The sequence below is a fragment of the Coffea eugenioides genome, chromosome 11, assembly GCF_003713205.1.
Source record: "Coffea eugenioides isolate CCC68of chromosome 11, Ceug_1.0, whole genome shotgun sequence".
Classification (NCBI taxonomy): domain Eukaryota; kingdom Viridiplantae; phylum Streptophyta; class Magnoliopsida; order Gentianales; family Rubiaceae; genus Coffea; species Coffea eugenioides.
The window spans coordinates 4,713,858-4,738,853 of record NC_040045.1 but is presented as its reverse complement, the minus strand read 5'-3'; the positions used below and the strand labels follow the sequence as shown (position 1 = coordinate 4,738,853).

Below are 24,996 nucleotides of genomic sequence, written 5' to 3'. Positions count from 1 at the left end.
GCCAGCGGAAGGGGGAAAAGATGCACGTAATGATGAAGCAACTGGTGAGCATGGGGTTCCCCAACTCTCTGGCTGCTGAAGCTCTAAAGGCCGCCGGCGGCGACATCGTCAAGGCCACCGACTGGATTCTCAGCCGCAGCCAAACAACACCCAGTCCTCCTCATCGTCATACTGCTGATACTGCAATTGCTTTACAACCCCCTCAAATTCACCACGATAATAGCCCTTCTCCTCCTCCTCTTTCTCCTGCTGCTGCCTCCTCCAATTTCCAGCCCAAAATCGATCGCTTCTTTCACTTCCGTTGCAAAACTCAAACCCCAACGCCCGCTACTTCTTCTTCTTCTAAATCCCAACTATGCAAGGAGGAGGTGGTGCAGCAGCAGCAGCATGATCATGCTGATGAAGACGTTCTTGATGATGATGACCATCACTTACAGGGAGGGAAGAGGCCTAGGCTAAGCAGCTCCCCGCAAGAACGTGATAATTATGGTAGTAAACAACAGCCCTCCTCCTCGCCGGTGGCATTTCCACGTGAACCCTTGTCGGAGCTGATGAGGCCATCCACCCTTGACCAAGTGGTTGGCCAAGAACACCTTCTGGGCCCCAATTCCGCCCTCCGCTCCGCCATTCGACATAGCCGCCTCCCTTCTATTGTCCTCTGGGGACCACCCGGCACCGGCAAGACCTCCATTGCCAGAGCCATTGTCAGTTCTTGCTCTGATGTCTACCGTTTTGTTCCCTTTTCAGCCGTGAATTCGGGGGTCAAGGAGGTCAGAGACGCGGTGGAGGAGGCTAGAAAGTGGAAATCAAAAAACTCCAAGATCGATAACAATAGGAGGATGAGGACTGTTCTTTTCATTGACGAGGTTCACAGGTTCAACAAGGCCCAACAGGACTCTCTCCTACCGGTGATTGAGGATGGCAGCATTGTTTTCATAGGTGCTACCACTGAGAACCCATCTTTCCATTTGATTACTCCATTATTGTCCCGTTGCACTGTGCTTGTCCTCAATCCCCTCAAACCCCACCACATTGCCACTCTCCTAAAGCGGGCCATTTCCGATTCCGATAAGGGACTCTCATCTTTCTCGAAAGTTCAAGTAGAGGATGAAGCCATTGAGTTCCTGGCAGCTCATTGTGACGGAGATGCAAGGGTGGCATTGAACAAATTGGAACTTTCGGCTACTACTGCAGCTACAGAGCGCTTTCATCAGAAAAAAGGAGGTGGAGGAGGAGAAGGATCGTTGGATTCAGATGTGCTTTCGATCACTGTAAGTCATGTCAAAGAGGCAATGCAGTCTAAGCATATAGCTTATGACAGGGACGGTGAAGAGCATTACAACCTCATCAGTGCGCTCCACAAGTCCATGAGAGGGAGTGATGCTGATGCGTCAATCTATTGGTTGGCCAGGATGCTGGAAGGAGGAGAACAGCCCCTGTACATTGCACGTCGCCTCATCAGATTTGCCAGTGAAGATGTAGGCTTGGCTGATCCATCTGCCCTTACTCAGGCTGTTGCTTGCTACCAAGCTTGTCACTTTATTGGCATGCCAGAGTGCAATGTGGTTCTAGCGCAATGCGTTGCCTACTTGGCTCTGGCTCCTAAATCAATTTCCGTCTACAGAGCAATTCAAGATGCACAGAAGGTAGCACGAGACTCTGTTGGGCAGAATGAGGGGGTGCCGCTTCACCTAAGGAATGCACCGACGAAGCTAATGAAGGAGATTGGATATGGGAAAGGCTATGTCTATCCTCCTGACAATCCTAAAGCTTCATCTCAGACCTATATGCCACCATCACTTCAAGGTTATAAATTCCTTCACTGGCCAAATGCTCCAGGGGCTGATTGATATCATGCGTTGGGTCTCCCACTATATTATTCTTTCTTTGTGGTTAGAACTCTTCATCCTTTTTCTATGTTTTCTTCCCTCCACCTCTTTAGATTTGTGTATAAACCTAGGATGCCTCATAGTCCCCTTGAAAGGAAAGGGTTACAAGAACTTTTGCACGTTTTTGAATCATCTGGTAAAATTGCAGCTTGTTTGTATGGTAGTTTTGTAGCTATTGAATTGGAATGAACTTGTAAAACTGCCATTTACTAGCAATGCTTTGTGGAATAGAATCTGATCATGATAAAGTGACATATTGTAGTGTATGTGCCCGCTGTATTTGTTATAAATATTTAACGTATGAGTCTATGTTAACTTATCTACAAGATCTAATAAAAGCACTTCTAGGGACTAAATTGAGGAAAGTAACTGATTCTGAAGGGTTGGGCATGTATTGCATATGCCAGTAATCATACCTCTACGGGGAATCAAGGCATTTTCCATTAGTTAGTTCAGTATGTATAGCATTGGAACCAGTTGGAGGAACTGTACTGAGGAAAGCAAAATTGAAGAAAAGATGATATAGGCAGTTGAATGCACAAAGAAATCATGTCACTTCCTAACCTCACCTTCCGTTAACCTTCAATTACATACTCCCTTGAATTAATAGGTGAATGACAAGCACAATTACAGCATTGAATGTGAGTCAAAAGAAAGATTTAGTGGACAGGTGTAGTACATTTACATCATGACTTGTGCATTTGATTCATTTCATCAAACAATATCTCCTAATTTTAGTTAATTGGATTTACAGAGTTGGTTAGCACCATAATATGGACTCAGTTGCACCAGTGTCGCAGTCAAGATCCAAAAGGTTGTATGTTCTAATTTCCTTCATGTGTAAATGTCATTCCCAACAAGGGACCTAACAGTGTGTATTACGATGACTTCAAAATCAGCTGCTAAGCAACAAGATGCTTTTGTCACATATTTTATTATTCTCCCTTATTTTGTTGCTTGAAGTGCTCTTAGAACAAAATTTTTTTTGTTAGGACTGAGGTCAGCATGAATACCATTAGATCTGCTACAAGATCCCCTTCTTTTAGTTTTGTTCCTTATATTGTAGTTGTTTCTTTAACAATCTTTCTGGGTAAATTTTTGTGTTGCATTGAGTCCACAGACTTACTTGTAAGAAATTCTGGTGATATGTGATGTTACATTGCCAAAAATGATTATAATTTGTGATATCTACCTTGGCCAAAATCTGCTGTCTATCTCTGTCTGTGTTCATACACATCAATGCTACTTTTGACATATCTGTATCTTGATGTTGAGTCATAGTTGCATTGACCTTAATGATTAAATTGTTTAACATGTTGATAGATGTTATCTTTTTCCGATATAAATTGTCATTTTATCTTGTAATCCAGGTCTAGTCTTTTAACTTTATAAGTTGTTCTGAATTGTCTATGTGTGACCTATGCAGTATTATTTCAGTTTTTGTTTTTTGGTAAATATATTACCTGACACATTCCGTCGGCTGTCAGCGAGTCATCTCAAGATAAAAAGGTTATGCAACTTTTTCTCATGGAGTAGATTTATTTATTTCTTCTACATGTCACCTCTTTGTGCAATTCAACTTTAGTATTCAAACTAACTTACTTTGCATAGTAGACTTAATCATCTCCTTTTATTTTCTGATTTTATCACTTTCCAAAAGATATGAATGAAAATTTATGAATCACAAGTTTCAGCATTGTAGCCTGAAACTTGTAGTTTATGCGCACATGTTCTCAGTTTCTGATTTCATTTGTGCCTCCAAGCATTTTGGTTCTCAGCAAACACCTTTTGAATTCCATTATGCAAAATTAACTTCTGGAGATCCCTCTAGGAATCACGTATGCTTTCATTTCCATGGCAATAGGTGGCCGCGCACTCTTATTATATTTGAGAAATCAGAAAAATGTTGCTTGTGTAATAAATCTTTGGATATCAGGACTCTATTCTTCTTCGTTCCAAAAGGTGCTTGGCTACTCTTTGGATCCCCTTCATCAATGTTGTGCATGTGCATGCTTGTGTGTCTGGGTCTATGATTTACTGTTTATGTCCCGTCATGATCTAGAGACTGAATTGTGAAATTGCATGTTCATTGGTAACATATATGATGGTTTAGAAAGTTCGTTGGTGGAGTTAGAACACATTTTACTGATCAATTAGGCTGAAACTTTCATTGTTTCTTTGCCTCTTGATTTCAGATTTCGAAAACATTATTTATATTCAGTGTTTCATGAGAAGCTACGCCTAATATTTGAATCCGTTTAGAGACCACTTTTGCGCAGGTTTTAGGCGTATGAAAAGATTTGCTGTTGCTGCTGAACATAGTGAATTTGCAAGACATCAATACTAGTTCTGGTGGTTCTGTGAACTTGTTTTGTGGCTGAAGTTCCACTGTTTTTCTGTTTTCTTTTCCTCCCCATTTTGAATTTTGTTGTGACAAGGTGAAGGATGGATGTGACAAAGATTGAAGTTATCATCTTACAGCTTAGCTGTGAGCATTTGTTACTTGAAACTTGGAGATTATTCTGAGCTGTGGTTTGATCCCAATTCTAGTCCAAATCTGGTAGCAAAAGTTAGGATTAAGTTTTTTTTTTTTTAATTAAAAAATACATCATTAGGTAGGATTAGGTCTTTATACGCTGTCACGTCAACGCAGACTTTTTGGACTTCATTCTAACTTTTTAAATATTAGCTCAAATAAAAATAAAAATCAACCGATCCTTGTAATAAAAATTTGAAAGAGATGAGAGATTTGATGGGTTTCCATAATTCCCCTAAAATTCTAAAACTCACCGAAACTCTTTATAATGCATAAAAATAGTTATTTTGTACTCCACGAAGCATAAATTTAAGCATTTTTCCTTTCATCTTTCGGCAAATATCTGCATGATATCTTAACTAAAATTACCTTGTTTGGATCGTAGTTTTCTGTAAAAAGACTTTTACGTTTTCTGTGAGATACTTTCCAATCATTCTTTTACTTCATATACATAAAGTCGCTATAGTGTATATATATATATTTTTTATAAAACTCTAAAAAATAACGATCAAAACGGACGCTATGATTAACATTTCATTTGAGATTTTTTTTTAAAGTCAAGCAAAATTATTTTCTTCATCATGAGAAGTGCTTTAGAGTGAGTATTGCTTTGGGTTATCGTATTTACTCACTCATGAATCGATTCAAATAATTAAAGATAAGTGTGAGCAAATCCCCCAATTAGTCCATCAACTATTTTACTAATCCAACTTTGATCCTTCATCTTAAAAATGAGACAAAATGGTCATTCAACAAAACTTTTTTCAGCAAAATTGGTATCTTTGCCACGAAAAAACCAAAAGAATTCAAATCTCATCGTCACTTTCGTTCAACTATTTGTTAACCGCTCTGTCACATATATAACATAGGGATCAATTTGCTCAAAAAATTTTATTGGAGGATAATTCGGTCCCATTTTTAAGATAGAGGACCAAACGTGAATTAGCAAAATAGTTAAAGAACCATTTGAAGGATTTGCTCTATAAATATCCTACACTCGTAAACATTTACTCCCCGTGGCGACTTAATAAAACGGAGAAGGAAAGGGCAAAAAAAAAAAAAAAGAAGACAAACACATTTAATTTTTTAATTTAATAATATTATAGTAGCAGAAGGAAACACTAAAAACAGAGAGAGAGAGAGCACCATCGGAGAAGAACGAAAGTACGAAAGAACGAACCCAAAAAGGGAAGAAATCGAAGATCCCGGCGTTGTCCAGAGTCCATCAAAGGTTGGGGGAAGTTTGATTCTCTGTCGCCTCAGCCTCGATTGAGCCCCAATTTGTGGATTCGTTCCCGCAATCGATCACCACAGCTCAATAGGGGGTTTCAAACCCTAATCTGACCAAATTAGTCAAAATTAATTTACTATTATTTAGGTAAAATCTTCCTCCTTTCCGTCACCTTCTCCTAATTATTCTTCTAACCGTGCTTCTTCTGTTCTTCAATTGTGGCGCACCATGCCAGTACGGGAGGGGGGGGGGCTGTTTTGTGCTATTAAATGGTCAACCGGGGAGGGAGTTAAGTCCAGGAATGAATGTGTTGTTAAAAATGGAGTTCAGTTTGTAGTTCTTGCTGCTTTTTTGAATTTGATTGAAAGATCATCTCTTTTTTGGAATTGATTGCTGGTTCTAGTGTTACTTGCTGCTGAAGGTGATTTTTCATGTTCAATGATACTGCTTCACGTTAAATTTATGGGAAGTGCTCGTTTTTTAGCTTGCTGAAAAGTGGAATGAGGATCATCTGACATACACTGCTGCTTGCTTAACTGGGGATTGAGATTATTCTGTTGTTGTCATTAGTTTTGATAGTATTGATTCTGTTGCTGCTGGTAATTGTATTCGAATGGAATAGAACAAGCTCTCATTGCTTGTTCATGTGCAAAGCTGATTTTTTTTTTCCTGTTAGTTTTCTGTTGGTAGTTTTTTTGGTTTTTGTGTATAGAGTGAATGTCAGTATAAAGTAAAGATTTTGAGTGAGCGAGAAAGGATGCTTTCTTAGTTGGTCATTGTGCCATTCCACCTCTGTGGTGTGGAGTATTCAAGCCTTTGATAACTTAGGTCAAAGTTGACTTTTTTTTTTTTTGGTTTCTTATCACTTGTTAGTATTCGGGCTCATCTCAAATTGATTTTCAGTCTCAAGGAGAAAGAGTTCCTCTTAAGTTGGTGTCATTGGATGCAGTTCCTCTTCCTTCTTTTCTGATTCTTTGCAAGGACGCTGTTTTTACTGTATTATTTATTGCTTGACTTAACTGTCTACTAATTGAGTTTCTTATTACACGCTCTTTTTCTTCCCCCAGGAGAGGTGCTTGTACAGAGTATGGAGTACATTGGCTAATGATGAATGTATTATTGCTACTATTGCTATTAGTATGAAGTTATTGCCTGGATGGTGGATTTGTGAGGATTTGTTGCCGAAAAGTCTGCTATTAGGTAAGGATGAATCTACAGGCGCACATGTCAGGCCAAATTTCTGGCCAAGTACCAAATCAATCTGGTCCTTTGCCTGGAATGTCCCAGCAAAATGGAAATCCTTTAACTGCCCAGATGCAAAATCCTGTTGCTCATGCAAATGTGCCCAATATGGAGCCCGAGTTTATAAGAGTACGCAGAAATATGCAGCAGAGAATGTAAGATCTTTTTCTGTATGGCTGTGTGTCATTTGACTTGGTGTTTTGCTATTTTCCATCTCTCCCTCTCTCTCTCATTGGTGTTGGGGTTCGTCATATCAATAGATGGACATCGATAGATCACCAGAGATCCAGCATTTGTTTGCAGCTATTCTGCTTAATTCTTAAAAAAAAAAAAAAATATGGAATAGTGTTTTTTAAAAATTTTGCTGTAGCTCTGTATGAGAAATTTTTTACTGTAGATGTATGTTGTATCATTTTTGGAGTTTTTGAGGTGTGTCGCAAACACCACTCCTCCACCTCCGTCTTCCCTGGACAGACACCACCACCCTCTTCCCGGCCACCCCCCACCACTGTACTCAGCCCCTTTCCCTCTCCCTTCCCTCTTGCCTCTGCCCTCCCCCCCCTCTGGCCATCTCTTTTCATCCCTCCCCCTCTCTTCTCCTCTCTTTTCCCCTGCTACCCTCCCCGTCCCTCGCTAGCTCTATCCTCCTCCCTCGAGACTCCCCAACCACTTCACCTTCCCCATCCCGCCTCCCCCACCCTCCCCAAGCACCTCCCTTTTCCCCCTCCTGCCCCCTCTTCCTCCACTGTTTCCCTTTCCTGTTTTCCCTTGCGGGCCTTTCCCCTCCTTGTTTTCCCTGGCTACCCTCGCCCAGAGCTGGTCGGGACCAGCTCTGGTTGGGGGAGGGGGTAGGGGAGCGGCCAGAGGAGGGAGGGAGGTGAGGTGGCGGGGGAAAACAGAGGGGAGGGAGGGAAAGGGTAGAGGAAGAGGGTGACCAGCTCTGGTTGGGGGAGGGGGTAGGGGAGCGGCCAGAGGAGGGAGGGAGGGAGGTGAGGATGGCGGGGGAAAACAGATGGGAGGGAGGGAAAGGGTAGAGGAAGAGGGGGCGGGAGGGGAAAAGTGGATGTAGTGCCTGGTTGGGGGAAGTAAGGAGGGGAGGGGAGTAGAGGAGGAGGGAGGGGCGGGTGATGTTGCTTTTTCCTATGGATTTTTTTGGTATTTTTATTAAGTGTTTTTGGGGTGTGTTACTGTAGAGTTGTATTTGAAAAACTAGTATTTGAAAAATAGTGAAATGCATATAGGCCTATAGTCTTTTGCTGTTTATTCTCGATTAATTTTTCAGGCATGTAGCTACTTTCTGCTTTTCAAATCATATATTTTCTTGGTCAAGGTTTTGCTGGATTGTGATTCTGACTTCTTATAAATTGTTTATATCCCTGTAGTGTTCTAAAACTAGGCTTTGAATAAAAGTTTATTTTTTTGTCTTCCAGATTTCACTATCTCATGCAGCGTTTGCAGCCTGCTCATGACATGCCACAAAGAAGGATCGTTGATATAGTGAAACGTTTAGAAGAGGCTCTGTTCAAAAATGCTGCTACAAAGGTGTATTACTTTTTTTCCGAGTTTATACATGCTGTTTTATTGCAAGTTATATCCATCTTCCTCACGTGTTGTCTATGAGATACTTAAGTGCTGCTGATTTCTTCTTCATATTTCAATTATCCTACCATTCTGATAAAAGTTAAGTTGGTCTGTGCTATAAATGTGGAGGTTTAGCATTCATCGTTCGTCTAATCAGAATTTTTTTATGCAGAAATTTTGCCATACTATAGTATTTTTAACCATGGCAGCTGTCTTCTAATTTAGGAGGAGTACATGAACATAGCTACCTTGGAGAATCGGTTGCATGTTTTAATTGAACGCCTGCCTCTGAGTAACCAGAGTCAGCAATACTCACATGTGAATTCTTCCTCTTCTATTGGTACAATGATACCAACTCCTGGCATGGCTCAAAGTGGGAATTCGAACCTGATGGCGACATCAGCTGTTGATAATGGAAATACTTCTAATAATATTGCTTCCTCCAATATAAATTCTGGAAATTTCTTGCCTTCCCATGGGCCCTCCGTGACTGCAGCACATGCTGGTTCATTCAGTTCAGCTGATGGTACTGAGAAGGCTTATGTTCTTTTAAATGGTTATGCTATCAGCTTATCTTTTCAACCGCAAAGTTTAATCAGATTCATTTTTGCAGGACCATCTTCAAATGGATATCAGCAGCCACCTTCCAATTTTGCCATCAGTTCTGGTGGAAGCAATTTGGTGTCATCTATGGGAGCACAAAGAATGGCAAGCCAAATGATCCCTACTCCTGGATTTAATAATCCAGGCAGTGAGCTTATTAATAATACCAGTAGTAGTCAAGCATACATGAATATGGAGTCATCAAGTAATGTTGGTGCATTTTCAAGTGTTGATTCTACGGCAATATCCCAACCGCTGCAGCAAAAGCAGCATGTTGGTGGTCAAAACAGCCGAATTTTGCACAGCCTTGGCAGCCACATGGGTGGCGGGATTAGGTCTGGCATGCAGCAGAAGTCCTATGGACTATCAAATGGAGTCTTAAACGGAGGATTAGGAATGATGACAAGCAATCTGCATGTAGTAAGTGGTCCTGGGGCTTCAGAGGGCTATATGACTGGCACTATGTACGGAAACTCACCCAAGCCTTTGCAACCATCTTTTGATCCAAATCAACGAACATTGGTGCAAGGTAGTCTTTGTGTCTGTGTGTGTGGTGTTGTTAGCACTGGCACTGGAGTGGGTTCTACCTAAATAAAAATTTCACTATTTCATCTGCATGGATTTTTGTGAAGGGAGTTATATATGTGTGTGTGCATACTTTGCGTGTGTTTTCTATAATGTGCTACACAAATTTAGCAAAGCTATAAAGAGTTCCCAAGCTCTAATCAGATGGCATTGACTATCAACTTACTTCTCACTGAAACTAATCCATTTGGCAGGGGATGGATATGGGGTTAGCACTGGGGATTCTTCAGGATCTGGAAATTTATACGTCCCTGTAACTTCTGTTGGTTCGATGATGAACAATCAGAACTTGAATGCAGTTACCTTGCAGTCTATGCCTCAAACGAGCTCTCCATTGTTGTCAAATCAGTCACATCACTCGCACACTTCTCAACAGGTGGCAAGCATTAAACCTCAGTCCATTGATTCCATGGAAAAGAATTTTCAAAACCAAAATTCACTGACAGAGAATCTTGGGCGATCCCATCCACACCAACAATTTCAGCAGCAGTCTCATCAATTTCAGCAAGCACAACTGGTTCAGCATCAACTCCAGCAAAAGCCGCAAAGTCAGCAGCACCAGCTTTTACCAAAGAATGATGCTTTTGGCCGGTCTCAGCTCTCATCAGAGTTACCTGCGTCAGTTAAGACTGAACCAGGGATAGAGCGTAGTGAAGGGGCTTTACATTCTCAAGTCCCTGAACACTACCAGTTCTCTGAATTGCCAAATCAGTTTGGGCAGAATTCTTTGGAGGAGCATTCTAGAGGAGGTGCACAATTAATTTCTTTTCCATCTGGCCCACAAGACATTTGTCCATCGCTATCTCAGACTTCAGAGCAAATGCAACAATTAATGCATCAGAACCAGTTTGTTACTGACTCGCAAAGTGATTTTGGCTGCCTCCCTAGTGGGGTTCAATCAGATGCTGTGGCACAGGGCCAGTGGTATCCCGAGTCTCAGGATCGTTCACAGGTCCCAGGGTGCTTCCCACATGAACAAAATGTTCAAGAGGAATTTCACCAGAGAATTGCAGGGCAAGATGGAGCCCAGCAAAATAATTTATCCTCAGATGGTTCTGTTGTTGGTCAATCTTCTGCTGCTTCTAGATTGGATAAGCCTTCAAATGTAGGTGGAGCTGCCTGCAGATCCGGTAATCTTAGTCGTGACAGGCAGTTCAGGAATCAGCAGAGATGGCTTCTGTTTTTGCGACATGCTCGTCGTTGTCCCGCCCCAGAAGGGAAATGTCCAGATCCCCATTGCTTTACAGTTCAAGAGTTATTGAGGCATATGGAAAAGTGTGAATCATTACAATGCTCGTTTCCTCGTTGCTGTGCAACAAAGATTCTAATTAGTCATCATAAGCGGTGCAAGGATGCTAGTTGCCCTGTTTGCGTTCCCGTAAAAAATTTTGTGCAGGCCCAGTTAAAGGCATTTAGTCGGCCCCATTTTGGTTCTGGTTTTGTGAGATCAGTCAATGGATCCCGTAAGCCATATGAGACTGGTGAAAATACAGTTAGGTCAAATTTGAAGACAATAGTTGAGACCCCTGAAGATTTACAACCATCTATTAAGCGCATGAAGATTGAGCCGCCCTCCCAATCTGTTCATGAAATCCAAAATCCAGTAGTACAAGCTCCCACTGTTAGCGAATCTCAAGTGTTTCATACCACACAGCAAACTGAACAAATTGTCAATCCGAGTATGCCCATGAAATCTGAGGTTGCAGAGGTTAAGATGGAAGTCTCTATGAACATTGGTCAGGGAAGTCCAAAGAATATTGTTGTGAAAAAGGACAATTCAAATGATTCATGTATGCAAAGGACTGATGCTGATCCCGTTACGTCAAATAACCCTGCTGTTTTGCCAAAACAGGCCAGTGTTAAGATTGAAAAAGAAGTGGATCCAGCTAAAGAGGAATCCAACTCATTACCTGCCGATAATGCTGGTGCTTCAAAGTCTGGGAAGCCAAAAATTAAGGGAGTCTCACTGACTGAATTGTTCACACCTGAGCAAGTTCGGCAGCATATAATAGGTCTCAGGCAGTGGGTTGGCCAGGTAATGCCACAAACCATGTTTTTATTTCATTTATGGATTGCGATTTTAGCAGTTATCCAGCATAGTTTAGTTAACTCCCATATATACAAGCTGTTCTTTGGCATCTCAGTTTGCAGTTGAATGGAAGCAATTGAATAAGAGGATTGGGCATGGACGTAACATTGATTAGCACTATACTGCATTCTCTCCACCATCTATGCTTTTATTTTGATTTGATACTTGATGTCTTTGATCGTAGATAGTTAGGTTGTTTGAAGAGTCTTGAGAGCATCAAAACATCCTCCCTGCAACCATGGTTAACTTGCCCACATACTTATATGACTTATAACACTTACCTGTTTCCAAGAGGAGAATAGGAGATGCTTCTCACTATAGAACTTGTTTAATTAAAACTGCAATTTTACCTTTGCAATACTTTGACCTAAATAGTTTGTTGTCGTATAAACATTTAATGGAGCTGCAGCACTATCTCCTTCGGCTTCTGAAATGTTGAAAGTGAAATAATTGAAGAACCTACCAGATTCTTGTAATATTCTTAGCCTTTTCAGGACTCACTATTCATAAATGCTGCCTGGCTCAGTATAAAACTGTAAAATGGAAAGACTTTTTCGATTATTCAATGAATCTTTCTCGAGTGAAACAGGAGATACTTGAGTGGGTTACCAGAAGCTATGCATTTTTGTTTCCTTGTAATTTGTTCCACTTTGGTACCTGTCATTCTGCTTTTTCTCTGTGAAGAGGGAAATATGAAATGTATTGGCCTTATCCTAAGCAAACGTACTTCCTTACAGTTGGTTTCTCTTTCCAAAGTCACTTGGAGAACTTGCATCATTACATTGTGCAAAAAATGATTTACCACTTGTTTAGATAAACATGGTTTCTCAATTATAGCCGCATCCAGGGTTATATTGAAGTCAGTAAAAACATCATCGTGTCATCTCAGTGTACCTGTCTTTTGAGGCTTTTTACTCAACATGGTATTGAATCTGGTAAATCCTGTCTTGTTGCCATGTAATGCTTGAATTTTAAGGTAAAGGAGGGGCTGCATGTTAGATCTGCTTGTTGAGGATATGATGGCTGAGATTGATTATCGAATATTGTAGACAAGTTGGTAATATATCAAGGGGGTGTTTGGTAAATGGGTTTCAACCCCTACTATGGGTTTCAAATTCAATCATACCCATACGTAATGTTTGCTTGGGGCCAATGGGAATAGATCAATGGGAATGATAGGCCTCTTTTATGTGTTTTTTGATTAACCATCTCTCACTAGGGAATCATCTTAATTACCCATCTTATTCTCCTTCAATAGCCCCCTTATTCTCCTTAAAAATAAGAAAACAAAATGCTACCATTTCTGCTGTATTCAACAAAGGGAAAAAAATAAAAAAAGAAATAATGAAAAAGAAAAATAATATATTGTAAAACCCATTCCACATTAACAAACACACTGAGTTTGTTTGGATAAGAGTTTATTTGCATGATTTATTTGAGATAATTACTGTAGCACTTTTTGTGATGTGATAAATGTGAAGATAAAAAGGTGGTTGAAATTTGTGAAGTAAATTTTTTTATTTGAAATCAAGCCAATCCAAACAAACCCACTATGGGTTTTCATCAAAACCCATTATCATTGACCACCCTATGATAGCGATAGTGATTGTGGAATTCAAACCAAATGGCTTCTAAGTTATGATCAATTTTTCTAGTGTGTTTTGCTGGATAATACCAGACAAAGATGAATGTTCTGGTGAAAAATGCAGAACTTTTTGGTGGATTCACATATATTTGAACTTTTACATCAAAATGTTGCTGGCTAGAATTTTGTTTCTGACTTGACTTAATCTCTGTATTGTTTTTCAGAAGCAAACTTGAACCTTTTAAATGACTACAGTGTAGAGTCTAAATTCCAGGATGACATTCAGAAATATGCACTAACAGATAATATTACCTTAAATAGGGAGCTACTTTTGAATATCTGAAATTACATATTTTGTTACACCAAACCCTTCTTGTCGTATGGTTAGGTCTTGGGTGTGGAAAAGGTTTAGGTAACTGGTGCATGCAGCGAGAAAAAAATTGTTGGGCCAATGTGGTGCACCCAAGTTCTCTGGTGGGGAGAAAAGAAATCCAATAACTTTTTGTAGCCAGTTACTGCACTGATTTCACGAAACCACTTTTTTTTAGAGGAATCTGGTCTATTAAATATGTAAAGGTGGTTCTTACTTCTTGTGGAATTAGTTTTATTCTGGAATTGTAGCTGGAGCTAAGTGGCTTGTGTGTGGTTGATATTCTGGAGTGGGAGCTGGAGCTAATTAGCTTGTGTGTGGTTAATGTTACATACCCTGGAATAACTTCATGGTGGGTTGTCAATATATTTTGATCTAGCACCAAGAACAATAGAGGATCTCTGTGATTTCTGAAATCTTAACGGTAGAACTGTTGAAATCAGAGAATGGAAGAAGACCGAGGACAAAAAATGAATTTTAGGAGCTGAAGAAAGAAAGAAGGGAGTAGAAATTCTAGATTTTTCAATTACAGCACGATGCACCATCTTAAACTCAACAAAACAACTTGATATCTTTCAATATCCCTGAGCTATTTATTAGGGATCAAGACTTAAAAGCTATGAATTCTTGAAGATAGGGCCAACTTAATTGCTAAGAAAATGTATCATTTGAGAGTGAGGATAGGAAGTTGAGGTGAATTTGACTACTCTAACTGGCAGCTCCAATTTTTACTTTTCATAATTAACGGTATGTCTCCTAGGGAAATTTTGTACATTCTGATGTTATGTTGGAGACCTAAAATGACTGAAAGTCTTAGCTGTACAAACCTGTAGTCAACCGCTGAAATTTTCTCCCACACACTTTTAAGCCCTGACAGGATATAGGTCTACTGCAAGTACATTTACAATAAAGTTAAAATACATCAAATTATAATAGAAACAGTAGCAAATCTACAGATTTTATCAATTTCAGGATTTTCATGAATGTTATTGTACTTGTCTTTGCGTTCTGTTTCAATGCTGATCTTGTTTGTGGTTGCTTTATGGTCTAAAAATGATGTCACAAATGTTAGTTCATTATGTTGTGAGTTTAATATATTATGAGTTTACTCAAGTATTCATTGAATAGGCGATGTTAAAGTAGCTTTCCTGTAGATGGACATCTCTAGTTTCAAGACCTGAAACCAGTTAAATGTATTATTTATATAATTTGACTTTGACATAGGCAATAAAAACTTTGACATAGGCAAATTTTATTGCGTGATTCAGATAATGTTAATTTCATCTCTTTGCTTCTGTATTTTGAGAGGTTCGGGATATGCCACAATATGGGATTATTAGTGTGCGCTTTGGTGTTCAGATCACTAGAAATCAATAGATTCTTTTGCACACAGTTGTTTCTCTTGGTTTTTCAATCATGATCAGAGTTATAACCAATTAGATTGTTGTTCTGAATATCTGTTATGGCAACTGAGGCTTTCTAAATTTCAGTGTCTTATCAGTTTTCTGCTACGTGTGAGTCATAACCATTGGTACTTTGGGCTGGGAATAGTCAACTTGGTATTGAAAGGAATCCGTGCCATTCTGCAATTGGCTGAATTGAATAAATTCATGTCGGTTTTCTGTGATTTTAAGCTTTTATTCTGAAATGTTTTTCTACAATGAAAATGTTAGTATGGATGTATGGGGGGACCTGGAAAGGAAATTGAAAAGAAAAACAAGCTTGGGATTGGGGAAATACCGGGTGAATAGAATGTGAAATGATTGAACCTTGTCGACTCCTGTTACTGAGGAACAATTCTTTTCAAAGTTCATGTTTTAGTGGAATAATGTGATATTCCATAAGCCTGTTTGAGCTTCTACCAGGTTATGAATTTACGACTACTCAATTGAGTCAAAGGATGTCACGAATAACTACAAGTTCTGTGCTGTGATAAATTAAACCAAAATGAAGTTATTATCACCTGTTTGGGGAACATCATATCCTTTTTGCAAATGTACATGTGGTGTGAAGGCTGGGCTGCATAACTTATCTTATACTTATGATGCATTGAAATTAACATATAATCTTGTATTTAGGTCAAACCTTGTAGCATTCGTATGACTAGTGTACAGGAATACAAGTTTGGTTGCCATTTGGTTGTGAACGAGAACATCGTGCTTTCTAGGATTTTTCTGGGAATAGAAACTTGTAGATATTATGAATCCATCCTTTTTTATCTGTATTTACTTTTTCTTGTGCAGAGTAAAGCAAAAGCAGAAAAAAATCAAGCGATGGAACAATCAATGAGTGAAAATTCTTGTCAGTTATGTGCAGTTGAGAAGCTCACTTTTGAACCACCACCGATATATTGCACCCCATGTGGTGCTCGCATTAAAAGAAATGCAATGTACTACACAATTGGAACTGGTGATACTCGGCATTACTTCTGTATTCCTTGCTACAACGAGGCTCGTGGAGACACCATCATAGCCGATGGAACAGCAATCCCCAAAGCAAGGCTTGAGAAGAAGAAAAATGATGAGGAGACTGAAGAATGGGTACATAACATTTAGCTTTTTCTGCATTTTTGCGTTTTTCTATTTTTTTTGTTCATCAGATGGTTCAGTGATGTTGGATGTTATTTCACTTTTTTTATAGTGGGTTCAATGTGACAAATGTGAAGCTTGGCAACACCAAATTTGTGCATTGTTTAATGGTAGAAGAAATGACGGTGGACAAGCCGAGTATACTTGCCCAAATTGCTATGTAGAAGAAGTTGAAAGAGGGGAGCGCAAGCCATTACCACAAAGTGCTGTCCTTGGAGCAAAAGATCTACCAAGAACCATTTTGAGTGATCACATTGAGATGCGGTTAGCAAAGCGACTGAAACACGAAAGACAAGAGAGAGCAAGTGTTCAAGGAAAGAATATTGATGAGGTGGTACTTTAGACACATCTTGATTTTTTTTCTCAAATGTTGATGGATGTTTTTAGAGTTATTTTGAATCTAATTATAAGTGCTTAAATGTTTTGTTATAGCCTATAGCCCATCTATGCAATTCTATTCATTTCTTGGAATCTTGATGAGAAGTAACCTGTCTTTTGAATGTTGTATTCTCTTCTTCTGAATCTAATCTTTGGGAGTGGCCATTAACCAGCTGACAATGTTTCAAGTTCATATGCTATTAGAGGAATAGGATTTACTGGCTCTGGATTATTAAGCATACTCATTATAACCTGTTTGCAAGTTTAGATATTAGTGACAGCTGTCGAGGGGCCTTGTCTTGTCTGTTTCAGCTTTCGTAGAGCTATTGAAAGAAGAGTGGTTGATAAAAATGCTGTTTGCAATATTAAAAGCATGGATTTTGTATTGACTTTCTGTGACACTGCCTGGAAAGGCTTAATATAACAAATGAAAAAAGCTACTGGCAACATCTGAAAATAGCTTTTAGTTTAAAAGAATACATAATGTGCTGATATTATTCAGCTGAGTTGGGGTTTTTGCATTAGTGGCTTGCTGCTTCTCTTCTCAGATCTTTCCTGTCTGAATGCGAAGTGTTATCTTCTGTTCCTCCACATGGTGCTATTAGTGAAGTTTCTATATCATATTTATTCCATGTGGGAATCGTATTTACAAAAAGGATTTTGTTGTAGTACTAATTCTTCTACGATTGTTTAAACAAACTGAATATTTTCTTCTTCTTATCTTTGATATATTACTACTAATATCTTTATGCATCTATTTCACTAGGTTCCTGGAGCAGAAGGACTCGTTGTAAGAGTAGTTTCATCTGTGGACAAAAAGTTGGATGTAAAGCCACGGTTTCTTGAGATTTTCCAAGAGGAAAACTATCCATTGGAATTTCCATACAAGTCCAAGGTATGCGGTCCAAGTTATGTGAAGGTTATGTTGTGAAGGTGGTTTGAGGTTTAATTTTTAAAAGTTATATTCTTGGATTCTAAATTTCAAAATTTCTGTGCAATACAAGTTAACTGTTGGTATAAATCGCAGTTATCTGTTGTGCCTGGCCTAGGGAAATGTCTCTTTCTTTTTCTTTTTTATCAAGAGATCTTAGAGCTCTTATGTGTGTTCAAAATCCCAAATGTGTGGATCAATTTGGTTGTTTTTTGGGTTGGAGATTCGCACATGCACCTCTTCTGACAGTGTGGATCCCAATTTCTTGTCTTGCCTCTTTTTGGTGCTAAGGGGTGTCTAGACACAGAATAATGTTGTCAGTAATCAAGAATTATGATTTATGAGCAGAGACTCAACAAGTTGGAGAGGTATTGGGAATAGGTCAATATCACTAGGAGTAGCTCAGTTGTTATTCCTCAAATTTTCAGGGTGTGCCTGCACTTGAAATAAATGTTTTGCTGGATTGCTAAATAAATTTGTTTTTGTTGTGATCCAAATATCAGATTCTCTTTGCAAATGCTAATTGTCTTGTAGCCCTAGATTTTCATCAGATTTCCATCTTGTATTGCCTCTTACTTTTGGAACTCAACACTAAAAGCTGTGCTTCCAGGTATTACTCTTGTTCCAAAAGATTGAAGGGGTAGAAGTATGCTTATTTGGCATGTATGTTCAAGAATTCGGATCAGAATGCCAGCAACCCAATCATCGGCGTGTTTATCTTTCATATCTGGATTCGGTTAAATATTTCAGACCAGAGGTGAAAACTGTGACTGGAGAAGCTCTCCGTACATATGTGTACCATGAAATTTTGGTAAACTTTTTCATTTTCTCCAATGTTTTATTCTGCCTTTTTTTTTTTGGGGTTAATCACCAGACTAACAACTTTTACATAATGACATTTGCCCCAGATCGGATACCTGGAATATTGCAAAAAGCGGGGCTTTACAAGTTGTTATATATGGGCTTGTCCTCCACTAAAGGGTGAAGATTATATCTTATATTGCCATCCAGAAATCCAGAAGACGCCAAAATCTGATAAACTTAGGGAATGGTGAGCTAAAAGACTAATGGTTTACAATACTTTCGTATCTAGCACCTAAAATATTTTAGTTCTCCACAAAATAGATGTTTGATATGGTTTTGCTTTCTTGTTTCAGGTACTTATCAATGTTAAGAAAAGCTTCAAAGGAAAATATTGTTGTAGATCTTACTAATTTGTATGACCATTTCTTTGTAAATACGGGTGAATGTAAAGCTAAGGTAACGGCTGCTCGGCTACCGTATTTTGATGGAGATTATTGGCCTGGGGCTGCAGAAGATATGATATACCAATTGCAACAAGAGGAGGATGGCAGAAAACAGCATAAGAAGGGAACTATAAAAAAGACCATAACAAAGAGAGCTCTAAAAGCATCCGGTCAGACTGATCTTTCTGGCAATGCGTCAAAGGATCTGCTACTAATGCATAAAGTAATTTACTGCATCTGAACCTTTTTGGTTTTTGTTTATCTTCCTACCACAACAATACCAATCTCTTGCTCTGAATCTTGTTCTTTTTGTCAGCACTAATTAAGTTTTTCGAACGTCTTATGTTTTGTTTGAATTAGATGCAAAGATTCAATGGTTTCCCACCATAAAGCTTTTTGCTATTTTCTTTTCCTTTACTTTTCTAATTGAATTGCCGGACTGCCAGTTGAACAGATTCTCTAATGGCAACACAATGGGTAGGAGAGATGCAATTATTAGTTTATTGTTTTGGAACTTCTCACCAGCCTAAATGCTTTTCATGCCTAATTATGTTCAATGCCCTGATTTTCTCCTTGAATACTGTTTTACAACTTAATTTTTGTGCTGATCTTTTTGGTTCTTGGGGGCTTTGCTTTTCATTGTAGCTTGGAGAAACTATATGTCCAATGAAGGAGGATTTTATCATGGTTCACTTGCAACACGCTTGCACTCACTGCTGCATTCTAATGGTATCTGGAAACCAATGGGTTTGCAATCAGTGCAAAAATTTTCAGCTCTGTGACAGGTATCTATTTCACTTTCCTTTTTGAAGTTTCTTAATAGCTGCCATTTTTTCTCTCAATTAAACAGAAAGACAAATCAAGAGAGTTGAGAATTAGTTGAGCAATTTGAATAAGAGAGGAGAATTTGTTCCAAGAGGAAAGGAATGCATTAGAGAGGAATAAACGAACTTCATACAAAAACATTTTTTTCCTGTTCAACCAAAGATTTTTGTTTTTCTTAATTCTCAATGGAACTGCATCAATCGAGTTGCCCTTCCATAGAGGTCATTGGGGCTTGAACTTCGGAATTTTATGCATGGTTCTAAAGCTGCATCACAAGTAAAACTTGTTCATGGAAACTTATGGGATTCTTTCTTTTCAAATTGTAAGTATGCCTTACTGCAATAATATTTTACCTTTGTCCACCCGATGGCAATAGGATGCTGCATATCCTGCTCGATTTCTGTAGATGCCAACTTCTGATTGGCAATCCTAAACAAATTAATTACAAGATCTTGTGCCTACTGATTTGCTATTGCTTCTGATTGGCAATCCTAAACAAATTAATTACAAAAAATTGCTTTTGAATTTCAAGTCTCTTTCCTTGATAAAAAAAAGTGTGATCCTTGATGTTTGTAATTACCAGTTTCTTGTTTCGAGTGTTTTCGTTGAGTTACAGAATTATGTGAGGCATTTTAAACTTTTCTGGGGGCCAAGCAGAGTCTTCTTTGGGAGGTTAGTCAAAGGAGAAAACAGTCTGAGAGAAGTGCTTTGTCCTTGGTTTGATCATCAAAGTTTTTATTTTCATGCACAAATAATCAACAACTTTGACCAGGCCTTTCAGCACTAGTTCAACACTGGAATACCAAATGCGCCTGGAATTCTGTAGGCAGCATACGGAGCCAAGTTCCATAAGCTGCCCTACATTTTCATTTGTTTTGGTAGAGAATCCTGATACTTTCTAAGCATTTTCCTTGTGGGTGAGTACAAAAGGACCGGCTAGAAAAGGAGGATACAGAGATGGAAGGTGATTGGAACTCCTGTACACTTAAGAGAAGCATCCAGTATGGCTTGACCATAAATTGAGTCGTGGTTGTAATTAAAGCTTTCTTTTTTCCCCTGGGCAACAAATTCTGCGATTAGTTAGGGGTATGGTTGAAGGAGAGAGACAAAAAATCCTATCAAATTGAAAAACTACATATCTGTTTGTGATTATAGTTAAACTTTCATGGTAAATTTTTACTTTGGAGATTAATCTGAATCAGCCTGTATAAAAGTGCTATTTTTGGGTTACGAGTCATTTTACCAATGTCTAATTGATGGCAGGTATATTGTGATCTTTTGTCTTAATTAGTCTATGCACTGGTTTATACTGAACATAGCTTTGATAATACAGGTGTTATGAAGCTGAGCAAAAACTTGAAGACAGAGAGAGACATCCTATCAACCAGAAAGACAAGCATGCTCTTTATCGAGTAAGTTCTTCAATGAGGCGCTACATAATAAAGGCATCCTTTTGCCATACTATTATTTCATTTTTCCTTTAGCAGTCCTAACATGGAAGAGATTGATAAAATTTTCAGGTTGAAATCAATGATGTACCAGTAGATACCAAAGATAAAGATGAAATCCTTGAGAGTGAGTTCTTTGACACCAGGCAGGCATTTCTGAGTCTCTGTCAAGGAAATCATTATCAGTATGATACCCTCCGCCGTGCTAAACATTCATCCATGATGGTTCTTTACCATCTTCACAATCCTACTGCCCCAGCATTCGTGACGACATGCAATATATGCTTTCTGGATATTGAAGCTGGTCAAGGCTGGCGCTGCGAAACTTGCCCAGAATATGATATATGCAATTCATGTTACCAAAAAGATGGTGGGATTGATCATCCTCATAAGTTGACCAATCATCCCTCCATGGCTGAACGTGATGCACAAAACAAAGAAGCAAGACAAATGCGGGTCTTACAGGTATTTGTTCCTTTTCCTAATTCAAGATTTTCAGTTCTTTATATTTACATTTTTTTAATTCTTTTTTCAGCCACGGTTGAGGGATGTTTATAGTTCTTTGAAAATTGACTTCTTTTTGGTTACTTTGAGTCTTGAGTTTTTTATCTTCTGGTGTATGGTGGGCATTGAAATATGTCACACCTGACAGCCTAGCAAGCATAAAGCTTGGATTTTGACAAATCAGTGAAGAGGAATTTTGTTAATCAATGCTAAGTGATTCAACAATGTTAAATATCCATTTCAGAAAAGTTATGAGTCACTGCTGTGCATTTGTTGTTTGTATTAATACTTTTGCTTTGTTTGTCTGTGCTGTGACTGTACTGTATATTTTACATGCTTTGTTTGTCTGCTGTGCATGTCCTGCATTTTGTGACATGCCATATATTCTGCTGTGTTAATAAATGAGGAACCTATAAGGCCTGAGGGCTGCTGTTCATGTTATTTCCTTTTCTTCCTATTTAGGGAACTAGGTGTTGTCTAAACCTGTGCATCAATTTCACAGATGCACTGAAAAAGGTATTTTTTATTGACTAAACAATCAAGTGATTCAAGACCATGTTGTGCATCAACTTGAAGACCTGTCATGCAAAAGGCATCCTTGGCTCCTCACCTTCATTATTTTTACCTTTTTGTTTAGATGGACTGGCATTTAACGGTGTAAACGAATCGAATCGAAGTTCGATTCTCAAACTCTCTACGAGCTTGAAAGTCAAGCTTGAGTTCGATTCGATTTAATATCGATAGGCTCGAGTTTGATTGGAGAGCTCGAAACTTTATTTAATTTTGAAATTTTTAATTTTATCAATCATACATATATAATATCTATATAGTAAAATAGTAAATGTATAATCTTATAGGAAATATTAATAAACAAATATTAAATGTACGAAAGTATTCGAGCCTAATCAAACCTTAACGAGCTGAATATATGCAAGGTTGAATTCGAATTGATACTTTAATCAATTCTAATGCTTTTTCGAATTTGAGCTCAAACTCATCCAAAGTCAAACTGGTCCTTAATGAATTGAGTCTGAACTGTTCATTAAGGACTCAGTTCGTTTACAGCCCTACTGGGAGTTGCCTGAATGAATAAAATGGTGAATATAGTCATTGATCACTACAATTGCCTGTGTGCTTCGTAAATTATTTGTCCAAATTTTTTTATTAATTTATTATGCTACAATAAGGATGCTTGGTTCCAGAAGAGCTTGTAGTATATAGGTGGTGGTTGCTTGATTACAAAAAATATTATCATCTTAAGCTGTTTGGTGAGTCTAATATGATTGGGCTACTGGTTTTTGCAGCTTCGTAAAATGCTTGACCTTCTGGTGCATGCTTCTCAATGCCGTTCTCCACAATGTCAATACCCGAATTGCCGCAAGGTTAAGGGTCTTTTCCGCCATGGAATACAGTGCAAAACACGTGCCTCTGGAGGCTGTCTTCTCTGTAAGAGAATGTGGTATCTCCTTCAACTGCATGCCCGAGCGTGCAAAGAATCTGAATGCCATGTTCCACGTTGCAGGTTTGTTTTCAAATGTTCCCCCATCGTTAAGGATTTCATGCTGATTGCCATTAAGAGAAAAATCTCTCTCTGGTTTAGCTGTATGTTTACACATGCCTGGGTAATGATGCAGAGATTTGAAGGAACACTTGAGAAGGCTACAACAGCAGTCTGATTCCCGACGCAGAGCTGCTGTGATGGAAATGATGAGACAGCGTGCTGCGGAGGTTGCTGGTAATGCTGGATGAGCAAGTTGTACATAATGGATGGATACTTTGAAGAAATGCTTCTAAGAGTAAGGTAGATTAATTACACATCTTAAAGAGCTTATTCTGTGGGCTGTAACCGGGTGCCGACGATTAAAAACTGCACTTGTTGATAAATTAACTGGATAAAGCTCCAAGGCAAAAGAACTGATAGGAGGTTGACTGGGTATATTCCTGGGCTATAATTCTTTCATACGTACCTCTCTGAAGTAGCTCCATGGTAAAGTTCATATGTCAGAGCTGCTTGCTGCACTTCACTCAGCTGCCTTTTTACAGGGAGAAAGTTTGTCTCAATATCCAAGCTTTGGGGCTACGAGTGATTCTTTTATTTTTGGTTCTCATGTATTTTATGGTTGCCATCCTGTGTTGGCCTGTGTACCATAGCTCTAGTGAATCTACTGATCTCATGTTTGTAGAATGTTTACCCGCCGAAGGAAAATTGTGTTGGGAGATTCGAGTATCTTTTTCTCCACTCTCTTGTTTCATCTCTTCCCTAACCCTATTTTCTGGGTGAACTTTGATCTTTAAATGTCTGTAGATGGGCTTTGTTTCTTCTTTCTTTTTGTGTTTCTTTAATGTAAAGGTTGGAAGAAGCTAAAGCCTACAGCTGTTGCCTGTGGCTCCTGTTTACAACCCTTTGGAATTGGAGGTAAAGTAAATTCTTGTTAGGCAATTTATTTTTTCTTTAGAGCTGCAGAGTAAATGACTGAACGTGCATGCGCAGGTGTGACCACGTTAGGAACATAAAATATGTTCGCTGTTTAGACCGTCTACCATGTAAGATATGATGCATCAAAGGCTCATGGCTACTCCTTGTAGTTAAATTTTGTTTACTAGCTTAGCTTATCCAGCCGAATATGGCTATGGTACATGTTGAAATTAGTTTTATTGGCCCAAGGACCGTCACGGGTAGGTGGGTGAGCTGTAAGCATTGCTCTTCAGATGTTTCGATTGTGAAGACAAAAAGAAGAATGCGAATTTGCCTCTGGATTTTGCTCTAAATTGCCTGAATTCCTCTTGATTGATTGAGTTACATATAAACTACTTTAACAGATGTTTTTCCTTGTTAAAGCTACAGAAATTAGTTTTTGATATTCAAATCCCTGCTTTTAATATGGTTCGACTAAGAAAGGTTTTGTATCTGACTATTAATCATTTGAACAAGCGAACGGTACTGGTGGGATTGGCATCTGTTCATACCATGGTTCAAAGAATCCGCTGAGTTTCGGATTCAGTCGAGTCGTCATCGGAACGGCACTTTCTGTTTCAATACCGGGGTGAAATGATTTTGAAATACATGAATGGCAGATAATTCGATCGAGAAGTTTTCGATAAGGATAGAAATGGTCGACTCGCAAGCAGGCGTCTTGAATTAACTCGAATTCAACAAAAAAAAAAAAAGTACATTTTACAGATTTTTTTTCCTAATTTTTTATTATTTTTGTTTAGTATATTTTTATATTATTCACAATTTTTAAAATATTAAATATTTTAAAATTTGTGTCTCGTCAAAACAGCGATTAATATGTCGAGATCGATGTGAAACAGTCCAAGCCGCGATCGTGAGCCATGGTTTACACTCTTTACATAATGCAAC

The 24,996-nt window shown here is 38.7% G+C and overlaps 2 protein-coding genes across 4 annotated transcripts; both read left to right on the top strand.

The window, feature by feature from the left end:
* Positions 1-4,415, top strand: LOC113751257 (ATPase WRNIP1). Of its 3 annotated transcripts, none has more exons than XR_003464806.1 (3): positions 1-1,892; positions 2,644-2,703; positions 4,169-4,415. XR_003464806.1 is itself a non-coding variant. In XM_027295194.1 (2 exons), the coding sequence occupies exon 1, from the start codon at positions 21-23 to the stop codon at positions 1,848-1,850; it is 1,830 nt and encodes a 609-aa protein (XP_027150995.1). In that variant the 5' UTR covers positions 1-20; the 3' UTR covers positions 1,851-1,892; positions 2,644-3,087. The 3 variants fall into 3 exon arrangements, 1 of the variants encoding a protein (XP_027150995.1); XR_003464805.1 differs by having other exon boundaries at positions 4,152-4,415; XM_027295194.1 differs by lacking the exon at positions 4,169-4,415 and having other exon boundaries at positions 2,644-3,087.
* Positions 4,416-5,527: 1,112 nt separating this feature from the next.
* Positions 5,528-23,954, top strand: LOC113751484 (histone acetyltransferase HAC1-like). Its single transcript, XM_027295510.1, has 17 exons — positions 5,528-5,803; positions 6,724-7,053; positions 8,329-8,440; positions 8,705-9,005; positions 9,093-9,611; positions 9,862-11,702; positions 15,955-16,251; positions 16,352-16,630; positions 17,444-17,572; positions 18,219-18,419; positions 18,517-18,659; positions 18,766-19,078; positions 19,501-19,640; positions 21,014-21,092; positions 21,201-21,593; positions 22,937-23,154; positions 23,267-23,954. Exons 2-17 carry the CDS (start codon positions 6,863-6,865, stop codon positions 23,379-23,381), a joined length of 5,271 nt encoding a protein of 1,756 aa, XP_027151311.1. The 5' UTR covers positions 5,528-5,803; positions 6,724-6,862; the 3' UTR covers positions 23,382-23,954.
* The last annotated feature ends 1,042 nt before the right edge of the window (positions 23,955-24,996 follow it).

Bases quoted from the DNA above. Each gene is read 5' to 3' on its own strand.
- LOC113751484 (XM_027295510.1), top strand. From the start codon at position 6,863: ATGAATCTACAGGCGCACATGTCAGGCCAAATTTCTGGCCAAGTACCA. The intron at 7,054-8,328 runs GTAAGATCTTTT...TTTGTCTTCCAG, and splicing joins AGAAATATGCAGCAGAGAAT to ATTTCACTATCTCATGCAGC. The intron at 17,573-18,218 runs GTATGCGGTCCA...CTGTGCTTCCAG, and splicing joins AATTTCCATACAAGTCCAAG to GTATTACTCTTGTTCCAAAA.
- LOC113751257 (XM_027295194.1), top strand. From the start codon at position 21: ATGCACGTAATGATGAAGCAACTGGTGAGCATGGGGTTCCCCAACTCT.